General features: G+C 41.6%; 1 protein-coding gene across 1 annotated transcript in view; it reads left to right on the top strand.

Annotated features, from left to right (window-relative positions):
• The first annotated feature begins 7136 nt into the window (after positions 1-7136).
• Positions 7137-25644, top strand: part of Nup155 (nucleoporin 155) — a 51374-nt gene continuing 32866 nt past the window's right edge. The window contains exons 1-13 of the mRNA XM_005356604.3: positions 7137-7485; positions 9915-10052; positions 11112-11208; positions 13357-13427; positions 14234-14326; positions 15240-15406; positions 16610-16715; positions 18757-18830; positions 19760-19851; positions 20965-21062; positions 21525-21677; positions 22441-22541; positions 24972-25142. Coding sequence (XP_005356661.1) covers positions 7326-7485; positions 9915-10052; positions 11112-11208; positions 13357-13427; positions 14234-14326; positions 15240-15406; positions 16610-16715; positions 18757-18830; positions 19760-19851; positions 20965-21062; positions 21525-21677; positions 22441-22541; positions 24972-25142 — 1521 coding nt within the window. The 5' untranslated portion in view covers positions 7137-7325. The remainder of the gene's footprint in view (positions 7486-9914; positions 10053-11111; positions 11209-13356; positions 13428-14233; positions 14327-15239; positions 15407-16609; positions 16716-18756; positions 18831-19759; positions 19852-20964; positions 21063-21524; positions 21678-22440; positions 22542-24971; positions 25143-25644) is intronic.

Here is a 25644-nt window from a genome sequence, read left to right on the forward strand (position 1 = left end):
AAAAAAAAAGAATAGCAAAACAGCCAACCACTAAAGAGACCTTTTTACCTCTACCAAATCTTCAGATCCTATCTCCATGAATCCTCAGACTCCACACTCCAGTAAGTTCCTGTCTCTTTTCCCTTTGATTCTTCTCTCCACCCAGTCATATTGCTCCTGTCTCCACCTCCCTAGTGCTGGGATTGAAGGCGTGTGATCCCAAGTGCTGGGATCACCTTTGTGTGAGCTCTGTTTCTCATTTAGACAGATTCAATCTTGTGTAGCCCGGGGAGGCCTTGAACTCACAGAGATCCATCTGCCTCTGTCTTCCAAGTCCTTGAGTGGTGTGTGCCACTACTCCCTGGCCTGTATGGCTAACTAGTATGACTGCTTCGCCCTCTAACTTTTAGGCAAGCTTTATTTATTAAAACACAAATAATGTACCACTTTTCTAATGTGTGCATAATGTGAGCATTTATAGCAAATCTGAATTTTGCTGTGTGTATAGTGCATGCACACATACATGTGTGTGCAAACGCACATACAAATGAGTGGAGGTCAGAGTGCAATAACAGCATCTCTTACAGAACCTAGAGTTCACTAATTCTTCATGACTAGCTGGTCAGCAAACTGCAGTGAGCCCCAGAAGTACTTCTGTCTGGATTCCACTTCCCCAGCATGTGATTGCCCAGCTTCTTACAGGTCCTGGGGATCTCCTCTTGGGTCCTCATGCTTGATGGCAAGCATTTTACCAACTGTGCCATCTCCCCAGCTCCCGAACTGGGTTTTGACCTGCTTATGTAAGAACTCAGGGCTATGGAGTTGTTTTGGTCTATGGTCTTCTGAGTTAGAGCAGAAGCCAAGGCACAGAGGAAGTATGGCTGCAGTCACTGCCTTTACTTCTGTCACATGCCTCCCACAAAGGGGTCACTTCCTCTTCAAAATGTCTTTAACAAAACGTTATTAACCAGGTCTTGCCCCCGAGTGTGTCTTTCTAGGACTTAGACTATGCCCATGTCTGCTGTGCACCATGAGGAAGGAGAGAGATAACACTTGTGGGTTCCAAAGTCTTTGATAACTCACTATGTAAGTGAAGTCGCTGATCCAGGGCTGCAGGACAAGGACTCGGGAGCCTTGCTTCTCCTGGCGACCCCAAACAGGGGCAGAAATGGGAGTTATAAGCACAAAAATCACAAACAGTTGTTGCCAAGTTACATTTAAACGTTTCTCCAATCAGGAATCAAAGATCAGGGATTCTCCTCGCGTGCTCCATCTTTGTCAACAGATACAGAATGAAAGCTTTTTAGTCCAACCAAGCAGATTCATTTCTTTTGTCTCTCGGTAGGCCAACCATAATATTTTAGAGACCTAAGAAGCACAACAGACTGTTTATGTTGTTTAAGGAGGAGGTTGGTCAGCCATTGGAAAGTTCTCAGCTCCCCTAGGGCTTGGGAACCTAAACTTTATTTCACCCTGAAGGTAAAATCAAGTCTGAAGTTTGGCTCAAGTCCTTAAACTGTCAGAGATTTGCTGAATATGGCATTCAAGATATTTAAACTTATATGACAGATAGAGCCTCTCAGAACCTAACAATGAGCCGGCGGTGGTGGTGCACGCCTTTAATGCCAGCACTCGGGAGGCAGAGGCAGGTGGATCTCTGTGAGTTCGAGACCAGCCTGGTCTACACAGCTAGTTCCAGGACAGGAACCAAAAGCTACAGAGAAACCCTGTCTCGAAAAATCCAAAAAAAAAAAAAAAAAAGAACCTAAGAATGACTTAAGGGCTGTGAGAAACTTCTGATTCAGCCCGTGTGAAAAGAACACTTGCTTACATAAAAAGCAGAACAAAGCACAGCATAGACGGTCAGTGTCTAACCCCAAGAGCATTCCTGTCCTTGAGTGAGCAGCCTCCTCTCCAACACGGACTTGCTGCTCAGAAGCAGCCTCATTTCTGTCTTGATGTCGTCAGCAGTATATTTCCTACTAGCAAGTTCTGAAATAAACTCTGGACTGCTTGGTTATTTTGGCATGACCAGACAAACCTCCCAATTCTATCCTGTCTTCTGCCTCAATTCTTTCACCTGACTTTCCCTTGGCCCTGAGGTTCCTCAGGAACCCACGCTGACTTTGTAGGAGCAGGCTTCTACAGACTCTATGGCGATGAGGGCAGAGGTCAGGAGAGCAGTCTTGGCTGCCAGGCCCAGTGGGTGAGAGTCTTTCCTGTGGAGGAGGGATATGAGGAAACTGGCCTCACCTTGTCTAGGCAAAGTGGGACATCAACTCTCTAGTGTCCTGCTTGTCCACAGTTTGGGCAGAGCCTTGGCAGAAGGTGAGTCACCGGGGCAGTCTTGCCTAGTGGTCAGTTGGGTTAGAATTACCATAGTCCAGGTGGAGTTGACTGTTGCTGTGTCCACTGCCTTCTTAGAGATCTTGGGATTCATTGATAGGATCTGAGAGTCTAAATGCCATATTCAGCAAATCTCTGACAGTTTGAGGCCTTGAGCCAAACAAGAGTCAAAACTCTTGTTTGCTTTTAGTTATTTGTTTTAAGCTATACCTTGAAAACATATAAAGGGCTAGATAAATTTTCCTGTATTTGAATACATTAGTCCTTTGCATGACTTTGTAAGTAAAGTCCTGGACATCTCAAGGCTTAATCATCATTTAACAGTTTATAAGAAAAACAACTTCTGAATTGAAACTCCTTTTAGTATCAGTATAAGACTTTTTTTTTTTTTTTTTGGTTTTTCGAGACAGGGTTTCTCTGTGGTTTTTTGGAGCCTGTCCTGGAACTAGCTCTTGTAGACCAGGCTGGTCTCGAACTCACAGAGATCCGCCTGCCTCTGCCTCCCAAGTGCTGGGATTAAAGGCGTGCGCCACCACCGCCCGGCCAGTATAAGACTTTTAACTCATAAATACAGTCTACAAACAGACTGGGAATTTTCCTGATCTTTACATAGTGTACTATTATAGAAACATAACAGCTTCTTGTATGACTCAGTTTACCAAAATAGCTATAGCTTAACAATGTTAACAAAAACAAAGATGTTAGACATATATGTAAATGTTTGACATGCAGGTGACCCTAGGCTACTCCTATAAAAAGGTCTTTTGACCTCCAGAGTCTTGAGATTGTAAAAACTGTTCCAACTGTAATAAGGGCACTGTCTTATTACATCATAACTTGGAAATAGCCCAGTTTTTGGTGCTTTACAGTTGTGGCCCTAACTTCAGTTGGGCAGTGACTACATTAGGTGTTTGGGATTCCAGTACAGTATTGAGTCTTTCTCAGGATGAGCCTTTAAACATAAAAGCCATGTTTTGGGAGTGACATATTTCAGTTAACAAAAAGTTAATGAGAAGCAGAACTAAAGGGGTTAAAAAAGCAAGATTAGCACACTTGAATACTCTCCTGTGATCTAAAAAATGAAAGTAAATTAACATGCAAAGACAAAACTGATTGTTTATAAATCAATAATTTTTATTTTTTGGTACCTTAGATCTTTATCTTGCTTCGTTTTCTGTAATTTTAGTTATCCATGGGTCAACCGCTGTTCAAAAGTATTAGAAAACATCAGAAACAAAACAACTTGGGACAGGAGAGAGGGATAGGCAGTTAAAAGCACTGGCTACTCTTTTCTAGTGGACCTGAGTTCAATTCCCAGCACACACAGGGCAGTTCACAACCATCTCCAGTTCCGGAGATCTGATGACCTTTTCTGAACTTTCAGGGACTGCATGCATGTGGTGCATGTTATGCCCAGATATCAGGTCCCCCAAAACCACCATGGAGTCTGAACTCATATATAAAAACAAAGACCCTTTATTCAGACTTAAGCTTGGATCCTCCATGTGTCCGATGCATTGATGGAATTGGAGAACGCTGAGTCCAGGTGGGGTAGATTTTTATCATAGTAGAGGTTGGGGGTAGGGGATTTCCAGGGTTCAAGACCCTGACTGGCTGACATTTGTCTAAGGGTATCTTGGTAAAGGAGGGTATGTGCGTGCTGGGCTAAGGCATCTGGCAATCCTGTCTACAACGGTTGGAACATTAGATATTTTCCCCTTGGATGCCAATTGGCCCATTCCTGGGTGGTACTTTGGTGGTCTCAGTTTGTGGTCATTTCTGGAATTACCCTAAGTTATTTCCTTAGGGTAAACTGAAATTTAGGCCTACTCTTTGACTGATTTCTGTTGAGCCTGTCATGGTAACTGTATAATCAAGCTGCCCTGAACGCTACAGTGCACGGCCATGCACTCAGGCACACACAGATACACATAAAATATTATTTTTAAGTAACCAATTAGAAGTTCTGAATGAATACTGTTCTGAGCCATGATGAGATGCCACACTAAACTGCTCTGTCCTGTATAGATATGAATCATCCTTTTATCTAGGGTCTGCACATAGTACTGCCTGCCATTAAGGTGTCACAGTACTTCTGTCCAAGAAACGCTTATTTTACCTATTGCCTCCCAAGAGAAAATCATCATTGCAGTATATTGTTTTGATAATTCTACCTTATTATTGTTGTTAATCTCTTACTATGCCTATTTTACAGTTTATCATGGCTTCGAATGTATGAGAAAGAGAAAGTTTCTCTTCGGTTGGGTTCTACAATGGTTTCACTGAGAGCATGGAACTGTTTCCTTTAGAAAAGGCAGAAGGGCTTTGCTATGAGGTCAAAATACAAGTAGGTTAGTCATGTCGTGAAAATTTTAATATTCAGAAATTTCAACGGGTGGTGGTGGCATACACCTGTAATCCCTGGGAGGCGGGGTAAGGTGGATCTCTGTGAGTTCAAGGCTAAAGAGGTCTACAGATTGATTTCTAGAACAGTCAGGGCTACACAGAGAAATCCTGTCTCAAAAAATAACAACAAAAAAGAAATGAAGTCATCTTTATTTTAGGAGATAAAAATCAACTCAATTGGCAAAACACAGAATAGCACAGGCATTAACTTGCCAAAACATGAAGAACTAAAAAGGCTTCCTTAACTGAGAAGAAATAAGGAACATGTTTTCTAGACTTTCCCCAGAGACACTAATGGAGTAAGACGGATACACTCTAAGGGGAGGCAAGCTGTGTACTTAAATAGAAAGCTTGCTTTAATTAATTTGGTCATTATGGTTAGGGTTGGTGGACTTCCTCCTCCCGTCTTTGGGATTAATAACATTTGCCTGTAACTCTGGATCCAGGGTGTCAGATACCCTCTTCTGGCCTCCATGGCCATATGCACACATAACATACATTCAGACATACACATACACAAAATAAAATAAAACCTTTCTTCAATTGAACATAGGACTCAAAGCATCTCTCCTTCGGCAGACTTATTTCTTCAGAACATATACAACTGACAGGAATTAGCAGGACAGCAGTATTGAGAAAACAAGCCGGGCGGTGGTGGCACACATCTTTAATCCCAGCACTTGGATGCTGAGGGGGGCGGATCTCTGTGAGCTCAAGGCCAGCCTGGTCTCCGAGTGAGTTCCAGAACAGCCAGGTGGTTACACAGAGAAACCCTGTCTCAAACACACACACACACACACACACACACACACACACACACTCACACACACACACAGAAAAACAACAACAACAAAAAAAACCCTTTTGTGAGGTCCTAGAAGTTTAAAAGATTTGGACTGAGTATGTTAGATGGTATCTGTAATCATAGTTATTCTGGACCTTGAGGCAGGGGGATTGAAGTTTGAATCCTGTCTGGGTTACATTGTGAGTTCAGGCTCTTAAAAAAAAAAAAAGAAAAGAAAAAAAGAAAGCCAGGTTTGTTGGTGGCGCATGTCTTCAATCCCAGTGCTCAGAAGGCAGAGCGGGTGGATCTCTGTGAGTTGGAGGCCAGCCTGGCATACAGAGTGAGTCCAGGACAGCCAGGGATACACAGAGAAACTGTGGGGGTAGGGCAGCAACACCCTGGCTGCTTTGGGCAGGTGGGTGGTTTCCTTGTCTAGTGAAGTTCCCTTCTGTTGGGTAACGCCTTTTTCTTCCTTCTCTTTGCTCTTCTGAAATGTATATTTATTCCCCACTAAACAATCTACAACGAAAGCCTATCATTATAGTAATTTTCATTTTCTTTTTGTTTCTGAGATGGGTTTCCACTACACAGCCCAGGCTGGCTCCCAATTACAAGTGTGTGCCTCTAAGCCTGGACTTCATGATGCAGACACTATATTTTTGCATTAACTATCTCAAAGGGCAAAAGTGTATTAGTTTAATATTCCCAACAGAAGGCTGGATGCCTGACACTGAAGACGTTGTTTCCTAGAACTAGATGGCCTACTGAGTGCCTACATTAATCCCCGAAGTCTAAACTTAGAATAAACCCGTGAATCATATGAGTGCTCCACCAATGCAATAGGGGAAAAAGATGTGAAGCAAAAGTCTCAAGTTTCATAGGCTTATATAAACTTGTGAGTATCCGAGGATGATCTTCAACACCTGCTTCTACTTCCCAAGCTCTGGAACTATAGGCACAATCTACTCAATCCGTCTCTCTCCTTCCGTCCCTCTCTTCCCTCCTTCCCTCCCTCCCTCTAGTTTGAGATAGGATTACACTCTGTAGCCCACACTAGCCTGACAATCCTCCTGTCTCAGTTTCCTAATACTGTATTATATTAAAGGCATGAGACACCACACCTCCTTGACACGTGTATATATACACACACACACACACAAACACACACACACACATTCCTACAAAGACTAGCTACAGAGCCAAGGACAGAGATACACACGCAAGGAAATCTAAAGATTTTGAATTTACCCCACTGTTTGGAATGCTGTAAAATTCTGGCTCACATATATATATTTCTCGAACCAGGGACCAATTTCCAACTGCCGTTAGAAGTCATCAGGGCACTATGGCAACGGGTGCGTGCACTCCTAAAAAGCCGCAGTCGCCGCATTCCGAGTCGCATGCGGGAAGAGCCAACGTTCGGCTCGCGCGCGGGGTCACCGCAGAGCCCACGGCAAGAGCCCCCCTCGCCTGCTCCGGCACCCGGAGTTCCACCTCCCTTTCCCTTCCTACCCCGTCCCTCCCCTCTCCCCTTCCCCTCCTCCCCTCCCCCGGCAATCTGCCAGCAAAACTCCAGCCTCCTTCTTCAGCCCCGAGCCCACGTCCAACCCCCTCAACTGCTTCCTCTTCCCGTCACTGAAACGGCGTCTCCCTGGACCCGGAGGACGAGCCGGAAGTGCGTCATGATCCGGCGCCGAGGTTTTCGTTTGGCGCGCGCGTCCCAGGGAGCGGTTCTGAAGTCTCTTGGTTTTTTTCTCGGCTCGCCTCGGGTTTGCAGTATTTTTGTAACGTGGTGTCCGCGGTTGTCGACATGCCGTCGTCTGTGCTGGGCTCGGTGATGGTGGCCTCTACGTCTTCGTCCGCCTCCCTGCAGGAAGCTTTGGAAAATGCGGGGAGGCTTATCGACCGACAGTTGCAAGAAGACCGCATGTACCCAGACCTCTCTGAGCTGCTCATGGTGTCCGCCCCAAGTGAGTGAGCCGGTCCAGTGGTGTCCTGTTTCTCCGCCTAAAAAAATTCATTCTGATTCTCTGTCTCTGTCCTTATCTGCACGTTGGTGCCTACGAAGACATTCAGAGATTAGAGCTTATTTTCCTAAATGTTTGAAGAAGAGCAAACCCCTTTGAATTATTTTTTAAACAATTTATTTATTACGAATATAGTGTTGTGCCTGCATGTTTGTCTGCAGGCCAGAAGAGGGCACCAGATCTTATTACGGATAGGTGTGAGCGATCATGTGGTTGCTGGGACTTGAACTCAGGACCTCTAGAAGAGCAGCCAGTGCTCTTAACCACTGAGCCATCTCTCCAGCCCCCCTTTGAATTTTTTTTCTTGTCTACACTTGTTCGTTGTAGATACTTGAAGAAGTAAGAGCAAGCGCATTGAATTCAAATGAGAAGAATCTTCTGATCCAGTTTCCATTTTTGTACATTTCTTGTGTCAGCGGTGCGCCAATCAGAAAAACAAAGGAGATAATTTGGAAATCTCTAATGTTGTCTCAGAGGCATGTCTTATGTGTGCAGTTAGCAAATATAGTGCCGGAACGAACCAATAAAGAAATAGAGGCATCAGAATGCCGACTGACAGAGAGAGTAGAACAAAGTTTATCTGTCAACCAACGAGATAACTGGAAAGTATTTACCTTAATTAAAAAATTGTTACCAGCTAAAGGTTTGTGGAATTGCATTAGTTGCTACAAAGTGGCCCTTGGTACAGGAAAGTTGGAGAAAAGCAGAGAAAGGTTAAGGTCCAGTTGAGACTTGTGAGCAAAAACGGAGGTGAACTGGATAATCGATGTAAAGTAACCAATACATTTCTAACGATTTGTAGAAATTCTTTGTGAGGTTTTAAGTCAGAAATACCAGAAGCAAAGGTAGCCATCGTACTTGGCAACTACTAACACACGGGCTTGCCTTATAGAATGTGTTTGTCCTGTTAGCCAGTCATCTTAATTTGTCTTTTCCCCCTTAAGTTTGAAAACAAGATATAAAGAGTCATGTTTTCTGATACTCTTAAAATACTTTGCATATACTTCCTCCTTGTACTAATCCTTTCTCGCCTTTCCCTTCTAGCATTTGTTTTTTCTCTGCCTAACAGACTCTTCCCAGAGTCTTTCTGTATAGCCCTGGCTGTCCTGGAACTCATTCTGTAGACCATACTGACCTCGAACACAGAGATTGGCCTGGCTTAGATTAAAGGCATGTGCCACCATCACCTAGCTCTTCCCAGACTCTTCCTGAAAGTCTCTAGTTTAAACCAGGCATGGTGATCTTTTGTTAGTTTTTTGAGATAGGGTTTCTCTGTGTTGCTTTGGAGCCTATCCTGGAACTAGCTCTTGTAGACCAGGCTGGCCTCAAACTCACAGAGATCTGCCTGCCTCTGCCTCTCAAGTGCTGGGATTAAAGGTGTGCGCCACCACCGCCCAGCGGCACAATGATCTTTAATCTCAGCACATAGAAGGCAGAGGCAGGAAGATCTCTTTGAGTTTGAGGTCAATCTGGGCTACATAGTGAGTTCCAGGCTGGCCAGAACTATACATTGAGAGCCTGTCTCCACAAAAAGAAAGTCTTTAGTTTCTTTGAAAGTTTTCTTGACCATTCACATTCTCATCCTCACTGAATTTATTCATCCTTTTTGCATTGCTACTTTGTTTCATAGGTACATTGTTGTATTAAAATTGTATTTTAGGCTGGGCGGTGGTGGCACATGCCTTTAAAGCCAGCACTGAGGAGGCAGAGACAGGCAGATCTCTGGGCTACAGCCTGGTCTACAGAGCTAGTTCCAGGACAGGCTCCAAAGCTACAGAGAAACCCTGTCTCAAAAAAAAAAAAAAATTCTTTATTGAGAGTAGTCTGTGGTTGCCACCAATAATATATAGGATTTTTGGTACTATTTGTGTGTGACAGGTCGGTCTGGAGGAGAAATCCAAAGAAAGGAGAATGGATTGTTTGATTTGGACGTTGTTTTGATTTTTTAGGACAAATTTAATATAACTCAGTCTGGTTTTTAACTGTAGTCAAGAGTAACTTTGAATTCCTGATCCTCTTGCTGTCACCTCCAGAGTGCTAGGAATACAGGCATATGCCACCATGTCCTGTTTTTCCTGAGCTAGGAATCACAGCCAGGTATTCGTGTATGCTAGGCGAGAACTGTGTTAACTCAACTACATCCCCAAGCTTGATAACCTTTGCTCGTGATTGAAGCCAATAACTGTCCCATCCTGGGAGAATGAGATTTCTCAAGTCTACTTTGTAACAGGTCAGAACTCCTTAATTTTGGAGACATCATAGGCTCTGGGGTGGGGTGGGGTAGAGGTGGCATGAATTGCTTATCTTATTCTAGTTGGTGAGTGGTACTTTATACTGTTGTCTATAAATGCTTCCTTTTCTTTTTTTTGTAGACAGCCCCACTGTTTCCGGAATGTCGGATATGGATTACCCTCTACAAGGACCAGGTTTGCTGTCAGTACCCAGCCTTCCGGAGATCAGCACTATCCGAAGAGTCCCCCTCCCACCTGAGCTAGTTGAACAGTTTGGACGTATCCTATTGTTTTTAATTTACCTATTTTATAAATATTAGATTAGTGTTTTCATTACTATAATTCCTGTTCTATGCTTATATAATGTCTACAAGTTCTTTAAGTGTTTTCAGAGCCATAAAGCTCAGTGCTAGAGCATTTGTCTGGCAGGGCTGAGGCCCAGCTGCTCAATCCTCGTTACCTACCTCACCCCAAATTTTAGTCTTAGTGCTGACATATATCTGTATTGACAGTACTCTTGAGGTTGAGGCAAGAGGATTATGGTACTCTTGCAGCCAGCTTGGAGTATATTATAGACCTTATAATATACTGGGTAGTTTGCTTCCTATTTTAGAGTAGATAAGCATGGGTCAGGCATGGCAGCACACACCTTTAATCCCAGCACTTGTGAGATTGAGGTAGGATGATTTTTATGAGGTTATGGCCAGCCTGGTCTACATTAGTGAGTTCCAGGACAGGCAGATAGAACTTAATAGTGCGACCCAGTCTTGGAAGGAAGGAACAGAGCAGATAAGCATGATAATACATACCTGTAACCCCAGCAGTCGTGAGGTTAGGCAAGAGGATTGCAGCTCCCAGGCCAGCTTGAGCTAACAGTGAGACTGTCTCAAGAAAGAAGGAAAAAGTGTTGTCGGCTGAAACTAATTCAGCAGTAAAGATCACTCTCTGCTCTTGCAGAGGACCCAGATTAGATTCCCAGCACCCACTTGATGGTTTACAACTGTAACTCCAGTCCCTCGGGCTCCAAGGCCCTCTTCGGGCCTCTATGGCCACCAGGCACACACACACACATGGTACACAGACAAACATTAGCATAAAACACATAGACACACAATAAATAAAATTATATAAAGAAAAAAAGGGGAGAGGGAAGGAAAGGGAGAAGAAAGAAAGGAACGTGACAAGGAGCCTCATGGGTGCCGGGCAAGTGCTGAGTCATCGGGTGATACATCTAACCAAGAGATCGTCTTTTAATCATACGTTTTAAGTCAAAAGCTATTGAGGAAATAGTGTGAAAAATAATTGAACTCTTTGCACCTTACATTCATGCTTCTTCAGATATGCAGTGTAACTGCATGATGGGGGTTTTCCCTGCTATCAGCAGAGCTTGGCTGACAATTGACAGTGACATATTCATGTGGAACTACGAAGATGGGTATGTATGGCAGGCTGGGTTGGAATTCTCTTAACCTTTATTGCTTGTTACAGCTCCTGGTCTACTCATGAGAAACTGTCTGGTTTTACCTTTTGTTTATCTTGTCTGGGTGAGTGTTTCCCAATGTGCATCCTAGTCATCGGGGGGCATTGAGATGTGGATTGGGGTCTAGGGAGATGGTTCATGACTAAAGTACTTGCTATGCAAGCAAGCAAGTCAGAGCTCAGCTCCTCACGACTCACATAAAAGCCATGGAAGCCCAGCCCTTGAAGGGCAGAGGCAGGCAAATGCTGGGTCTTTCCGGCCAACTGGTCTACCTGGAAAGGGTGAACTCCAGGTTCAGGGAGAGTAATTGAAAGAGTAAGATAGAGAATGAAAGAAGACAACCAACATTGACTAACCTCTGGCTTCTTCTATACGTGCATGCACACAAACATCTCTGCACACACACACACAATGTCATTCTATTTGTAAGAATTTCTTGAACTGTGCTCTTGGTACTATTCAGTCTACTCATGGCAAGCACTCTATCATGGAGCTACATTCCCCAACCAAGATTCTGCTCTTATTCTTTGTTGTTATTTGTTAGTTGGTTTGCTTATTTGAATCCTTGGGATTAAACCTAGAGTCTCATGGATTCTCTCATTGAGTTATATCCACCTTTCAAAGGACTTCCCGAGAAGCAAGGCATATATTCCAAGTTTGTAGTCTGTAGAAAAGATTATATGTTGGTATTTTTGAGCCATTATTTGGCATTTTTAATTTTTTTAATTATATTTTATTTCTTTTGTGTGTATGTGTGTGGGCCTGGGTTTAGGGGTGTGGGTGTGTGTATCACAGTGCATAAGTGGCAGTCTGAAGACAGCCTGCATGAGTTAGTTCTTTTTCCACCACATGGGCCCTGGTGGCGGTCCCTTATTGGGCATTTTACAAAGACTCCTTTTCCTTGCATTCCTATGGACTATGAAGCCGATAATTATTGAAATGATAATTTGGTTTTATGTTTTATGGTTTTTGACTTTGTGAATTAAATATATCGAATATTTAAAATCCAAAGTCAGTGTTTCTTTTTTTTTTTTTGATTTTTCGAGACAGGGTTTCTCCGTAGCTTTTGGTTCCTGTCCTGGAACTAGCTCTTGTAGACCAGGCTGGCCTCGAACTCACAGAGATCTGCCTGCCTCTGCCTCCCGAGTGCTGGGATTAAAGGCGTGCGCCACCACCGCCCGGCTAAAGTCAGTGTTTCTTAAACAGAGTAGTATATGATCAGTTAGCTCTCTTAGCCTCTAGAGGTGAGTTTTGTGTTATTTCAGTTACTCAGTTACCTACGTGAGTCATCCATTGAGATGGGAAGTGTCATAGAAGGCCCACATAGTTAAGCTGTTACTCTTGCATCGAATAACTAATACTCCTTTTACTTAGAAACATGCATATGCACATGAACACATATTCAAAATACTTAATTGCATCAATTATACCATATGACAAGTTCTACAGAAAGATACTTCCACTTAAAACTGTATTTAACTAGATGTGTCCATGGGCGTGTTAGTCATAGCAATGGTCTGTGATTGTGATTGCTCTAAAATGTCGACGTTAGTGACATTTTTACTTTTCTAGTCAAATCTTACGCTCATTCATTTAACAAATACTATTATCTTGAGACATGGATATTCCTCCTCATTGATTAGGTTCGGTGAGTAGACCAATTTTTTTCCAGGTCTAGAGTTAAACTGAACTTGGATTTGTTTGTTGCTCTAGTTAACCCGGTAGCATGGATTTCTGAATTCCTTTATAATTTCCCTACTTTAGGATGCAGATTAGGCACTGGGGAATTTTTCCCATTCTACTCTTATCATTAAGTTTTATGAGTGGCTTCCCAGAGAGTCCTCTCCACACATCTGCCCCTGTTGCAGCTGGAGATTGGTGTTAACTTGAGAGTCATTGCTTGCAGCCAAGCTGGACAGATATTTAGAATGTTTCTCTACCTTATCCTTAGAAAGGTCTAGTGCCTGGGTCTTAATTCTTCACTAGTTTTGTTTGCTGTTTTAGGTTTTTACTCTGATATCTAAACTAATAAAGAACATCGTAAATAAGATTTTAAGTATGTATATATTATATATATAAACATGTTTTCTTTACTTTGAGCAGAGGTGACCTTGCCTATTTTGATGGACTCAGTGAAACAATTCTTGCTGTGGGACTTGTGAAACCAAAAGCTGGTAAGAACTGAAACTATCAGGATGAGATTCTGACTGTACACATGGTCTCCAAATGTGTTAGAGTCAATCAAAATATTTCTCTTCCTCTAACACCTGGCAGCCACCACTCTGCTTTTTTCTATACGAGTGACTTTTTACCTGTAGCATCTGTTATTCTGTCCAGCTTGCTTCACTTAGTTTTTGTCGTCACAGATCATGCATGTTGGATATCTGAATTTCCTCCCTTTTCAGCCAGGTGCAGCGGCACATGCTTCTGATCCCGGCTCTGGGGAGGCGGAGGGAGGAGTTCAAAGTCATCTTCAGCTAAATCACAGGATTGAGGCTAACTTGGGCTACCTCAAATGCTGTCCCCAAAATTTCCTCCTTTTGTGTGGCTGAATAGTGTTTGTACTGCATGTGTGTACTACACTTTTTTATTTTAATTGATTTGTGTTTTGCCTATATGTATGTGTGAGGGTGGTGGATCCTGGAGTTACAGTTATGAGCTACCATGTGGGTGCTGCGAATTGAACCCTGTCCCCTGGAGAATAGTCAGTGCTCTCAACCACTGAGCCGACTCTCCAGCCCCCGAGTGTGCGACACTTTTTAAATGGCGTTGTTGAGTCAGTTATTTCCTATTCTTTTCTACTGTTTATGTACTTTAGTGCTTTAACATAGTAATATTTAAACACAGTTTGTTGGCCCAGATTTAGACTTTTGCTGTCTAATTAGGAGCTCACTTTAATAGTGTAACCACATTTTATTCATGCCTACATTCTGTGGTTTTTTTTTCAGGAAATAATTTACCTTTGTCTGTTTTACTGTAGGCATCTTTCAACCTCATGTACGACACCTGCTGGTTTTGGCAACCCCTGTGGATATAGTAATTCTTGGCCTCAGCTATGCTAATGTACAAACAGGTATGGTAACTCACTCATATGCTAGGTTTTTAAAAATAATAGTGTGTTGAAAATTAGCATTATAATGGTTTTTAGTACTAAATCCTCACACAAGTTTCGGTTTGTTTTTGGTATTTTGCTGTATAGCAAATATGTGTACTAAAGGTGCAGTTTAAATTATCTTTAGTGAAACTCTGTGTATGTATGCATGCATGCTCTAAGAATTGAGTTCAGGGCCTTACATATAGACATAAACACTTTACACCACACCACACCCACCACCACAGTGGCCACACTGTGTTAAACTGTTTTGTTTAAATTTATGTATTTATTTATTGCTTTTATGAGACAAAGTTTCACTGTATAGTCCTGGCTGTACTGGAACTCAATCTTTAGACCAGGCTGGCCTTGAACTCGCAGAGATCCACCTGCCTCTGCCTCCCAAGTACTGGGATTAAAGGCGTGCGCCACCACAACCAGGCAAGGTTTATTTTTATTTTTTGTGTATAACTGTTTTACCCGAATGTATATATGTGATTGTGTGTGTGTGTGGAATCCAGAATATGATATTAGATCCCCTAGAACTTGAGTTATAGACAGGTGTTTATGACTGGTCATGTGGGTACTGAGAACTGAACCCTGGTCCTCTGCAAGAACAACGCTTGAATCTGAGCCATCTCTCCAGCCCTTCAAGCTTTTATGCTAACTTTATAAAATGTTGTAGGCATTCGGGATATTTTAGTAGGAATTCAGTAAAGTTACCAGTTCTCTTTTTCAGCTCACAGAGATCCGCCTGCCTCTGCCTCCTGAGTGCTGGGATTAAAGGTGTGCATCGCCCAGATAAGTTACCAGTTCTCAAGATAATGTGAGGATCATTTTAGCTTTCAGAAAACTAAGGAACTGTCCTCTGGTTTTTCTTGTTGCACACCTGCAGGTTCTGGCATTCTTAATGACAGCATGTGTGGCGGGATGCAGCTGCTGCCAGATCCTTTGTATTCTCTTCCGACTGATAACACTTACCTCTTAACCATCACTTCCACTGATAATGGCAGAATTTTTTTGGCTGGAAAGGACGGCTGTTTGTATGAAGTAGCATACCAAGTAAGCATTAAAATTTACAAATTTGGTTTTTGTTATCCTTTTGAAAAACAAAAGAAGAGCGTTTGTTTTAATTTTCTAATTTTATTCTCTATATATTATTAAGGAAAATATTCAAGCATAAACCAAACTACTCTATACCCATAAGTGTAGTAATAGGAGTGGCGGGGCTGCGTCCCCAGCACCCCAGCCGCCTGCTAGCTTATGCCCGAAATAACAACACACAGACTGTATTCATTTAAACACTGCTTGGCCCATTTCTATCTAGCCTCTTCTAGGCTAACTCTCGCACCTGGACTAGCCCATTTCTAATAATGTTTGTAGCATCCCAAGGTGCACTTACCAGGAAGATTCTAGCCCACGTCCATCCTGGGTCGGAGCGTCATCGCATGTGCCCAGGAGAGGGGAGCATGGCGTCTCTGCTCCAGAGAGCAGAGCTCACTTCCTCTTCCTCCCAGCATTCTGTTCTGTTTACTCCACCCACCTATGTTGCCCTATCAGGGCAAGCAGTTTCTTTATTTAATTAACCAATGACCTTCCTCCATCACATAAGACCTAGTCCTTCTCCTAGGTAAAACCCTTCTGTCTTGTGCAAATATTGGTATTCTGAAACTTGAGCTCAGAGCTTTATTAGTGTTAGACAAACACCAGGGTCATTGTGGTAATCTGTTTGGTATGTGTCTTTAAAGCAATGGTTCTCAACTTGTGGGTCAGGACCCCCTTGGGGGGAGTTGCATATCAGATATTTTTAGTACAATTCTTAAAAGTAGCAAAATTGCAGTTATGAAGTAGCAACAAAAATAATTTTATAATTGGGAGTTACCACAACATGAGGAACTATATTAAAGGGTCACAGCATTAGGAAAGTTGAGAGACACTGTTTTAAAGCATGATATTTAAATTGGCATATGTGTATTTATACGCATAAATAAATACCTGTTTACATGTGTCTGTGTGTACACTTTTATAAATGTCTGTCCTCACTTAGGTTACTATTAGTTATGTTTACAATTGACTTTTCATTGAATAATGTGTGTTCAAAGTTATTTGTTGTACTTAGTAGATATTTTTAGTTATAGAATAACTGGAGTTAATTTTGAAAAGTGTTTCACTGTACTTACAGTCCCTGGTGGTCCATGGAGACTAGAAGTTTCACTGAGCGTGGGTACAGTTGTCATTGTATTACACATCTTGTTTCTCTCCAAGGCAGAAGCAGGCTGGTTCAGTCAAAGATGTAGGAAGATAAACCACTCAAAGAGCTCTCTTTCCTTCCTCGTTCCTTCTTTGCTCCAGTTCACATTCTCAGAAGATGGTAAGTAGGAAACAAATTTGGCAAATAAAGCAAATTTTTTTGGTACTTTGAACTTAACATTTTCTTCAGAAATTTGCTTTCTTAGTTGTCATACTTGTCATATGAAATTGTATTTGCTATATGTCTGTGAGGTGTCTGAGGGAGCAGCAGTGTCATAAAACAGAAAAACATAGATTTTAATCTCCACCTAGCTATTTTCTACAAATTTTGGGTCATTCCTGCATCATGTGACCAAAACACCTTTCCTTCTTAAACAAAAAGGTGTATGTGGTCTGTCTGTCCCCACATACAGCATACATGCACAAGTAAGAAAGACAGTTTTCTGTATATGGTAAATGGTCTAGAACAAACCCCCAGGTCAAATTTATATCTCTGGGTTTTTTTCTGTGTTTTGTTTTGTTTTGTTTTGTTTTGTTGTTGTTTTGTTTTTTTAAGACAGGGTTTCTCTGTGTAGCCCCAGCTGTCTTAGTACTCACCTTGTAGACCAGACTGGCATAGAACTCAGAGACTGCCTGCCTCTGCCTCCCTAGTGCTAGATTAAAGACATGTGCCACCACCGCCTGACTTATATCCATGAATTTTAACAAACTTAGCAACAAGCAAGTGTAATAATTTTAAGATGCTTTAAAGTGAAGTAATATAATGAAACTTAAAAAAGAAAATTAAATGACGGAATTTTTTGTCATGAGCCACTTCTGTGTGGTTCTGTAAGAGATTTTTGTCACTCTGCTAACAGAGTAGGTTTATTTACACAGAGTACTGTGGCTGCCACACTGTGAAGTGATACACTCTTATGGAAGGAAACATGCTGTGTATTTTTAGAAATCAGTATGTATTGTGGTGCTTTCTTTTTCCTTTAAATTTAAATTTCTTTATGAGTATGTATCAGTGTGGATTTGTGGGCCTATATTTGTATTTGGCGTCTGTAGAGACGAGGAGCTGGCATTGCAGGCAGTGTAAGTGTTGGGAATCAAACTCAGACCTCTGCCAGAGGTAGTGTGTACCCTTGACCACTCAGTTGTCCGTCCATCTCTTCTGTGGCGTTTTCCTACCTAGATGTCATCCTTTGTTTTCATTCCTGAAAAATTAGGAGTGTAGTAGTCTTTGTTTTTCCAGCATATAGTAAATAGTTTGTTAAGTATTACTGGATGAAGAAGTAATCTAAACTGGGCATGGTGAGACATACCTCTAATCCCAGTACAGAGAGACAGGTTCATTTTTGTACATTCAAAGCCAGCATGGGCTGCATAGCAAGTTTGAGGCCAGACAGAAATGCATAGTGAGACCGTCCGAAAACAAAATTTAAATAATCATTTAGAAGACAAAATCAGTTGTTTTTGTTTTAAGACAGAGTTTTGCTATATAGAACAACATAACTTCTAACTCTTAATTTATTCTCTCTCTCTCTTTTTAAGTTTTTTAATGTTTATTTATTATGTATACAGGGATCTGTCTACATGTATGCCTGCAGGTTGGGAGAGGGCAGAGTCACTATGTGGTTGCTGGGGATTGAACTCAGGAACTCTGGAAGAGCAGCCAGTGCTCTTAACCGCTGAGCTATCTCTCCAGCCCCTCTTTTTTTAATTTTTCAAGACAGTTTTTCTTTGGTAGCCTTGGCTGTCCTGGATCTAGCTCTGTAGACCAGTCTGGCCTCGAATTTAACAGAGATTGGTCTGGTTCTGCCTCCCGAGTGCTGAGATTAAAGGTGTGCGTCACCACTACTCGTCTTTAATGTATTTCTTAATCTCTAAACACTTCATGTGCCATAGTCTCCTACAAGCTAGGATTACTGGAGAGCAGTGTCCAGTACCTTGCTTGAAGGTGTAAGTTACTTGTGCTACTCAGGACCATGTCAGTATTTGACATCTTTGTTCCCTCGCTTGGTCCTTACATAGATATTGTAGACTTTAACAACCAAGCAAGAGAGTAGAAAGCCCCTAAATACAAATCCTAATGCATCACTTTTAATTTGTTGTGAATACGTTCTGTGTTCAATTGATAATCCTTGGGGTTTGGTTTTCTTCTTTTGTTTTACTTTTAGATCCTATTGTTCAAATTGAAATTGATAATTCCAGAAATATTCTGTATACACGGTCAGAGAAAGGAGTAATACAGGTATGTATGCATATTTGCTACCATTTAAAAGTAGAAAAACATTCCTGTTTTTTTGTTTGTTTGTTTTTAAATATTACCTTTTTTTGTTTGTTTTTGTTTTTTGAGACAGGAATTCTCTGTAGCTTTGAAGCCTGTCCTGGAACTCACTTGATAGACCAGGCTGGCCTTGAATTCATGGAGATCCACCTGTCTTTGCCTCCCGAGTTCTGGGATTAAAGGTGTGCGCCACCATTGCCTGGCAAAATCAATTTGTGTGTGTGTGTGTGTGTACACATATGCATACACACACCCATGTGACACGCTCTCATGTGGAGGTGGAGGATAACTTTAGGAGTCAGTTCTCTTTCTCTCATGGTACAGAGATGGAATTCAAATTGTCAGGTTGGCAGTTGCCCATACCTTTAGCCAGTGAAGTGTCTCACCTACTTACATCCCTCTTTTGTCTTGTTTTTTGTTTTTCAATATAAAGTTTCTCTGGGTAGGCCTGGATACACAGGAACTCACTCTGTTGAGCAGGCTGGCCTCTGCCTCCCAAGAGGTGGGATTAAAGGCATACACCATCACACCCAGCACATCCCTGCTTTATGAAGATGATCTAGTCATTCAAACTGCCCGTGTACTGAAGCGGATTCTCATGTAGTTTATGCTGGCCTTCAGCTTGTTTTGTGGCCAAGCATGACCTTGCAGTCCTCAGTATCTGTTATTGTTGGTGTGTATCACCATACCTGCATCAGTTGTGTGCTTTTTCTAGTAAACACGTCAAACAGTTTTTTAGGCCATTTTTTGTTTGTTTGATTTGGTGAGATTTCAAACAATCTAGTATTTCCTTCTCTGTTAAGCATCAAATTATACTTTAAAAGAACAAGTCACCTTTAATGTAATGTATACGCTATATAATTGTGTCTGAAGGAGCACCATTTCATTCACAGGTTTATGATTTGGGCCATGATGGACAGGGGATGAGCAGAGTTGCCTCAGTTTCCCAAAACGCCATTGTCTCTGCTGCTGGAAACATTGCTAGGTAATATGGCCTTTATTGTCAGCATTTCATTTGTAGACATCATTATGCTATTTATAAGCACATATGTTATATATACTATACTAAGATTAAATTAAGGCTCCAAACGTCTCTAAAAGATGATTGGTTAAGGAACATCACCGTAAGTTGTGTTTGAAACCTTGTTGCTATTGACTGTCTCATGTTGTTTCGAAACATAAGGTGGTGTGTCTTACTGAGTAAAGTATAGCTTGTTGTGTTTTTCCCTCTTGGACTTTGTTTTCAAAGGTGCTGAGAATCAAGCCCAAGGTCTCCCACAGACTAGGCAAGCATTCAACCACTTAGCTGGGCCTTCAACCCTTTTCCCTGGAACTTTTAAGCTCTAGCTGTTTGTTACAAATGTTACATCACTGTACTTAATAGAAAATGAAAGTGTAAAGACCTATATTATAAAGGAAGGAGAATGTCTATAGATAACTAAGAGTTTGGGAAGTATGCAACAACCAGTTCAGAGTTCAATTCAAAGTTCTTAGAGTCCAAGTTGGGTTCCTAAGCCAGGACACACAGGTTACCTAAACTACGTCGCTGCATCTGGAGGGGCTTCATGTCGGTAGTTTTCTCCCTTTAATCAGTAGTGGTCACTGCAGTGGGAACTTGATCCCTTGAGAACACTCTAGCTCCTTCAGTTTACTTACCCCTTTAAAATGGTCTTTTCAATGGCTTGGTAAGAGGGCGAGCCTTTGGTTTTTCAAGACAAGGCTTCTCTGTAGCTTTGGAGCTGGTCCTGGAACTAACTCTTGTAAACCGGTCTGGCCTCAAACTCATAGAGATCTGCCTGCCTCTCCCTCCCCTGAGTGCTAGGATTAAAGGCATGTGCCGCCACCACCTGGCAAGAGGGCCAGTTTTAACTATGCTGGAATCTTGCTACTTCCTACTGTTACTTTAGGGATTAATCTCATTTATTTATTGAGACAGAACCTCTCTGTTATATCTCTGGCTGTCCTGGAACTAAGTATGTAGACCAGCCTTAAACTCAAGGAGATCCATTTGCCTTTGTCTCCCTAGAACTGGGATTAAAGGCGTGTGCCAACATTCCTGCCTCAGACTAGAAATACATTTCAGTTTTGTTTCTTACAGGACTATTGATCGTTCCGTTTTTAAGCCAATTGTTCAGATAGCAGTGATTGAAAATTCTGAGTCACTGGACTGTCAGTTACTGGCCGTCACTCATGCAGGTATGTTTGTTTCTGTATTTGTGCCATTGCTATACACATTTTGATAATGCTTGAATTGGAAATTTATGATTAGAAATGGTTTCACTCCTTCATTAGTTATTAAGCTGTGTTGAGGATTCATATAATAAGGATTTTTTTTTTTTTTTAGTGGAAGGAATTGTATATATTGTGATGTATACCCAGACCTGCAAAGTGAAGTGTCTTGTTTTTAGTGACAGAGCCTTAACTGAGTCGCAGGTTCCCTTGGCTTGTCACAAGCTCTTACTATAGCAATGTATTGAGTCACTGCTCAATTCAGTGACATTTCTAAAAATATCTTTAAACTGCTAATCCATAATTTCATGCAGTGAGGAAAGTGATGTGTGCTTTTGCAGAAGTCTGTGTTTATGTGTGAAGCTTCTTCACTACACGTGTCCTGGTCCTTCCTTTCTGTTGCTAATGCCTGTCTTTACCCCTCATCAGGGGTGAGGTTGTATTTCAGCACTTGTCCATTCAGGCAGCCATTAGCTCGGCCCAATACACTGACACTGGTTCATGTCCGATTACCTCCTGGATTCTCAGCATCTTCAACAGTTGAGAAGCCTTCAAAAGTGCACAAAGCTCTTTATAGTAAAGGTAAGTTCTGAAGTGCTGTGAGATTTAGGATCAGGGTTTTTTTTAATGTGCATGTGTGTTTTGCTTACATATATGTATGTGCACCATGAGCATGCATCAGACCTCTAGATGTGTAGTTTTCTCAAATGGCTTTGAGCTGTCACATGGGATCTGGGGACTGAACCCAGGTTCCCTGCAAGAGCAAGAACAACACGTGTTTTTCCTGACTGCAGAGCCATCTCTCTCTCAGCACCACTGCCACCTCCTTTTTTTTTTTTTTTTTTTTTTTTTTTTTTTTTTGAGGCAGAGTCGCACTATAACCCTGACTGGCCTGGATCTCTCTATGTAAACCACAATGGCCTTGAACTTACAGAAGTCTACTTGCCTCTGCTTCCCAAGTGCTAGGATTAAAGATGTGTACTACTATGCCAGACTCTTCCACCCTATTATTTTTCAATACCCAAACTTAATTTTCTTTTGCAAGAAGAATATCTTCAAATAATCAATGCTTTCGATACTATCACAGCACTTTTTAAAATTATAACCTTATTCCCATGACTCGTATAGGTCTGGTATTTCTTTTTGTCCAATTTATTTGTAAACATTTTTAGGTATATATTTTATTTTTCCAAGCACCATTTATTCAAAAACAAAAGTCCTGTTCTTTCCTCATTAGATTGTTTCCACCATTGTATAAATTGTGTATACTGTTGCTAATTATTAAAGTTACTGGGAATACAGATTATTTAGCATCACATAATAATTTTGTGTGTTTAACTTTTAGGAATTCTATTAATGACAGCATCAGAAAATGAAGATAATGACATTTTATGGTGTGTCAACCATGATACGTTTCCTTTCCAAAAGCCAATGATGGAAACTCAGGTCAGTAGTTCTGAGACTTGTAGTGAAATTCGTCTGTGGTGCTGCAGGTGACCCAGCACTCAGGCATTCAGACGTGTGGTCACATCCCTATTGCAGTTAAGAATGTTTTAAGGGAGAAATAGTATGGTGAGAATAACTTTGTCTTCGGAATTACTGCTATTTTCATAAAATATGATTTGAAATCTTAGCGGGGCACTGGAGAGAGGCTCAGAGGTTGGCAGCATTTGTTCAATCCTGAAGACTGGAGTTGTGATCCCAACACCCACACGGTGGCTCAGAAGCAGCTGTAGCTCCAGCTGTAAGGGATCTGATGTTCTCTTCCTGTTTCCTTGTGCCCCTAAACTCTAATGTGCACACACACTTAACACAGACACAAACATGAGTACGTGGGTACACAAAATTTTAAAGAAAGAAATTTAAAATGTTTTTAATTTAATGTTTTTTATGTATGTTGTGTGTTTGTTATGTGCATGCCTGATACCCATTGAGGTAGATGAGTGCTGGGAATCAAAACCGGGTTCTCCATAGGATCAACAAGTCCTCTTAACCTCTAGGCCTTCTCTCCAGCCCCAAATAAAGCAATCTTGATTAAGAGTAAAGAAATGTTTCCTCTTAGTTTATTTTGTTTGTATGTTGTTTTTTAACTGTCAGATTATATTCATCACACATGGATCTTTTTGGCAGTTCTCATTATGTAGCCCTAGATGAGTACATCAGGCCAACCCTGAACTCACAGAGACGCACCTGCCTCTGCCTTCCAGGTGCTCAAATTACAGGCATGTGATGCCATACCCAGCTTTTAAAACATCTTAAAAAGAAAACACTGGGCTCAGCATAAATCATGCACACCATTAGTTCCAGCACCCGGAAGGCAGATCTATGTGAGTTCGAGACCAGCCTGGTAAAGAGTCATATCATAATAAACATAGGAATTTTGATCTCAGAAAGATACAGATGCAGTCCTGATTGGGGACCAGGGATAAAGGTCAAAATTTACCTCAACGTCGCTTTGGAGGCTTGCTTTGGCTTTTGGCACTATCATTTTCTTAGATTTAATATTTGCCACTGTACTTTCTCTGCGAAGATGCCATGGGATTAAATGAAATCATGTACATAGAACACTCAGATCATGGCCTGGGACAGAGAAAGGGTCTAAAAATGTTAACTTTCTGTTGTTTTACTTTTTAGACTGGCCTCTCTCAAAAGCCCAGGCTAGTCTGAGACGCAGTGTGTACCCTGGCTGACCTCAGACTGTGTTCCTCCTGCTTCAGACTCTTCAATGCTTGGGTTACAGGCATGAGTCACCACACCCAGCTTAACTATGTTTTAAAGTAATTTTTTAATTTGTATAATATTTGAGTTCTCAAACAGATGTGAACTTTTATTTAAAAATAAGAATATATGCCACCAAATACATATAGTGCATAACACTGATAAAATTCTAGTTTTCTAAAGGTGGGTTTGGAAATTTTATATAGACTGGGCATTGAATTAATTAGGGAATTGTATCAACATTCTTTTGGTTTTTCAAGACAGGGGTTCTCTGTAGCTTTGGAGCCTGTCCTGGAACTTGTTCTTGTAGACCAGACTGGCCTCAAATTTATGCCTCTCGAGTGCTGGGATTAAAGGCATGCCCCCCCCCCCAACCCGGCTTTATCAGCATTTGAAATGATACAATGATTCATGGTTTAAGGGACTATCCTTATTTTCTGGAGATGCTTGGAGAAGTATTTAGGGGGCTGGGTCTATCACTTTCAAATGGTTCAGTAGAAGAAAAATGTGCGAGAAGAGAGAAAGCAAGACTCTGGTTGTTGAGGACAGATATTGTGCATATGGATGAAGAATATATCTTAGCATTTTCCAGTGCATGAATTGCTTTCCTAAAATATCTTAGAATACTAAAATACTTTTAGATTTTAAAGGATCTTACTTTAGGAAGGAAATAGAACAATGGAGAACACAGTCTATGCCAGCAAAGAAACCACTGAATCTGCCAGTTATATCTTCTGCACAGAAACTTAGATGACCGCTCTCTGGCTGATAAACTGTAATAGAGCAGTAGAACTTTGAGCCTATCTTCCAAAGGCCTTGTTCCTTAGACTGCAGAGGTTAGCAAGCCTGCGTGTATAACCTATGATCCCAGTCTTGAGAGACAGGCAGCGAGGCTGGGTCTGAGGAAGCCTGGAGAACATAGTGACAGCGTCTTCAAAAAAAGGAAGGAAGAACGAAAAAGACAGATTTCGTATAGAAAGAGAAGAATAGTGTGGTAAAAAGCTAAATATATGTGGAAGATACCCATGGTGCTGAATTTAGGGAGGCTTCTTTGGTTGCTTTTTTGGTTTTTTTTTTTTTTTTTTGGTTTTGTGTCCTAGAAGCTTTGGCATCTGTGACTTCGACAAAATATGAAAGCGATGTATTTCTTTTCCGTAGATGACAACACGGGTTGATGGTCACTCCTGGGCTCTTTCGGCAATAGATGAATTAAAAGTAGATAAAATCATTACACCTTTAAATAAAGACCACATCCCAATCACTGACTCTCCAGTTGTCGTCCAGCAGCACATGTTGCCGCCAAAGAAATTCGTTCTCCTCTCGGCACAGGTGCGTGCATATCTGCCAACCGTAGAGGCAAGCAAGGGAGGCTCTGAAGTATACAAAAGGCCTCTTCTCATAGCAGCGCTGACTGCGGAACCCAGGAACTCCTGCATGCTAGTGAGCAGAGCTCCGCTGAGCCCTACCCCTGCTCTGGTATTATGCACAGTTGGAAGCATCTCAGGGTGGAGGTGGTTTTTGTAATCTGTCCTGAGGATTAGGGGAGACGCTGTTTGACCATTTCTATAGAGCTGTCTGTTTGATTTATTGACTCAAGAGTATATGTCAAAGAAACTAAGTTTTGCGTTTTAGTTTCACATGATTTTCTTCCTTTTTCTCTCTCTTTTGATTTTTCGAGATAGGGTTTCTGTGTGTAGCTTTGGAGCAAATCTGGAATTTGCGCTGTAGACTAGGCTGGCCTCAAACTCACAGAGATCTGTTTGCCTCTGCCTCCTAAGTGCTGGGATTAAAGGTGTGCGCCACCACTGCCCAGCCTCTCATGATTTTCTTA

This window comes from Microtus ochrogaster, chromosome 19 (assembly GCF_000317375.1).
Source record: "Microtus ochrogaster isolate Prairie Vole_2 chromosome 19, MicOch1.0, whole genome shotgun sequence".
NCBI lineage: Eukaryota > Metazoa > Chordata > Mammalia > Rodentia > Cricetidae > Microtus > Microtus ochrogaster.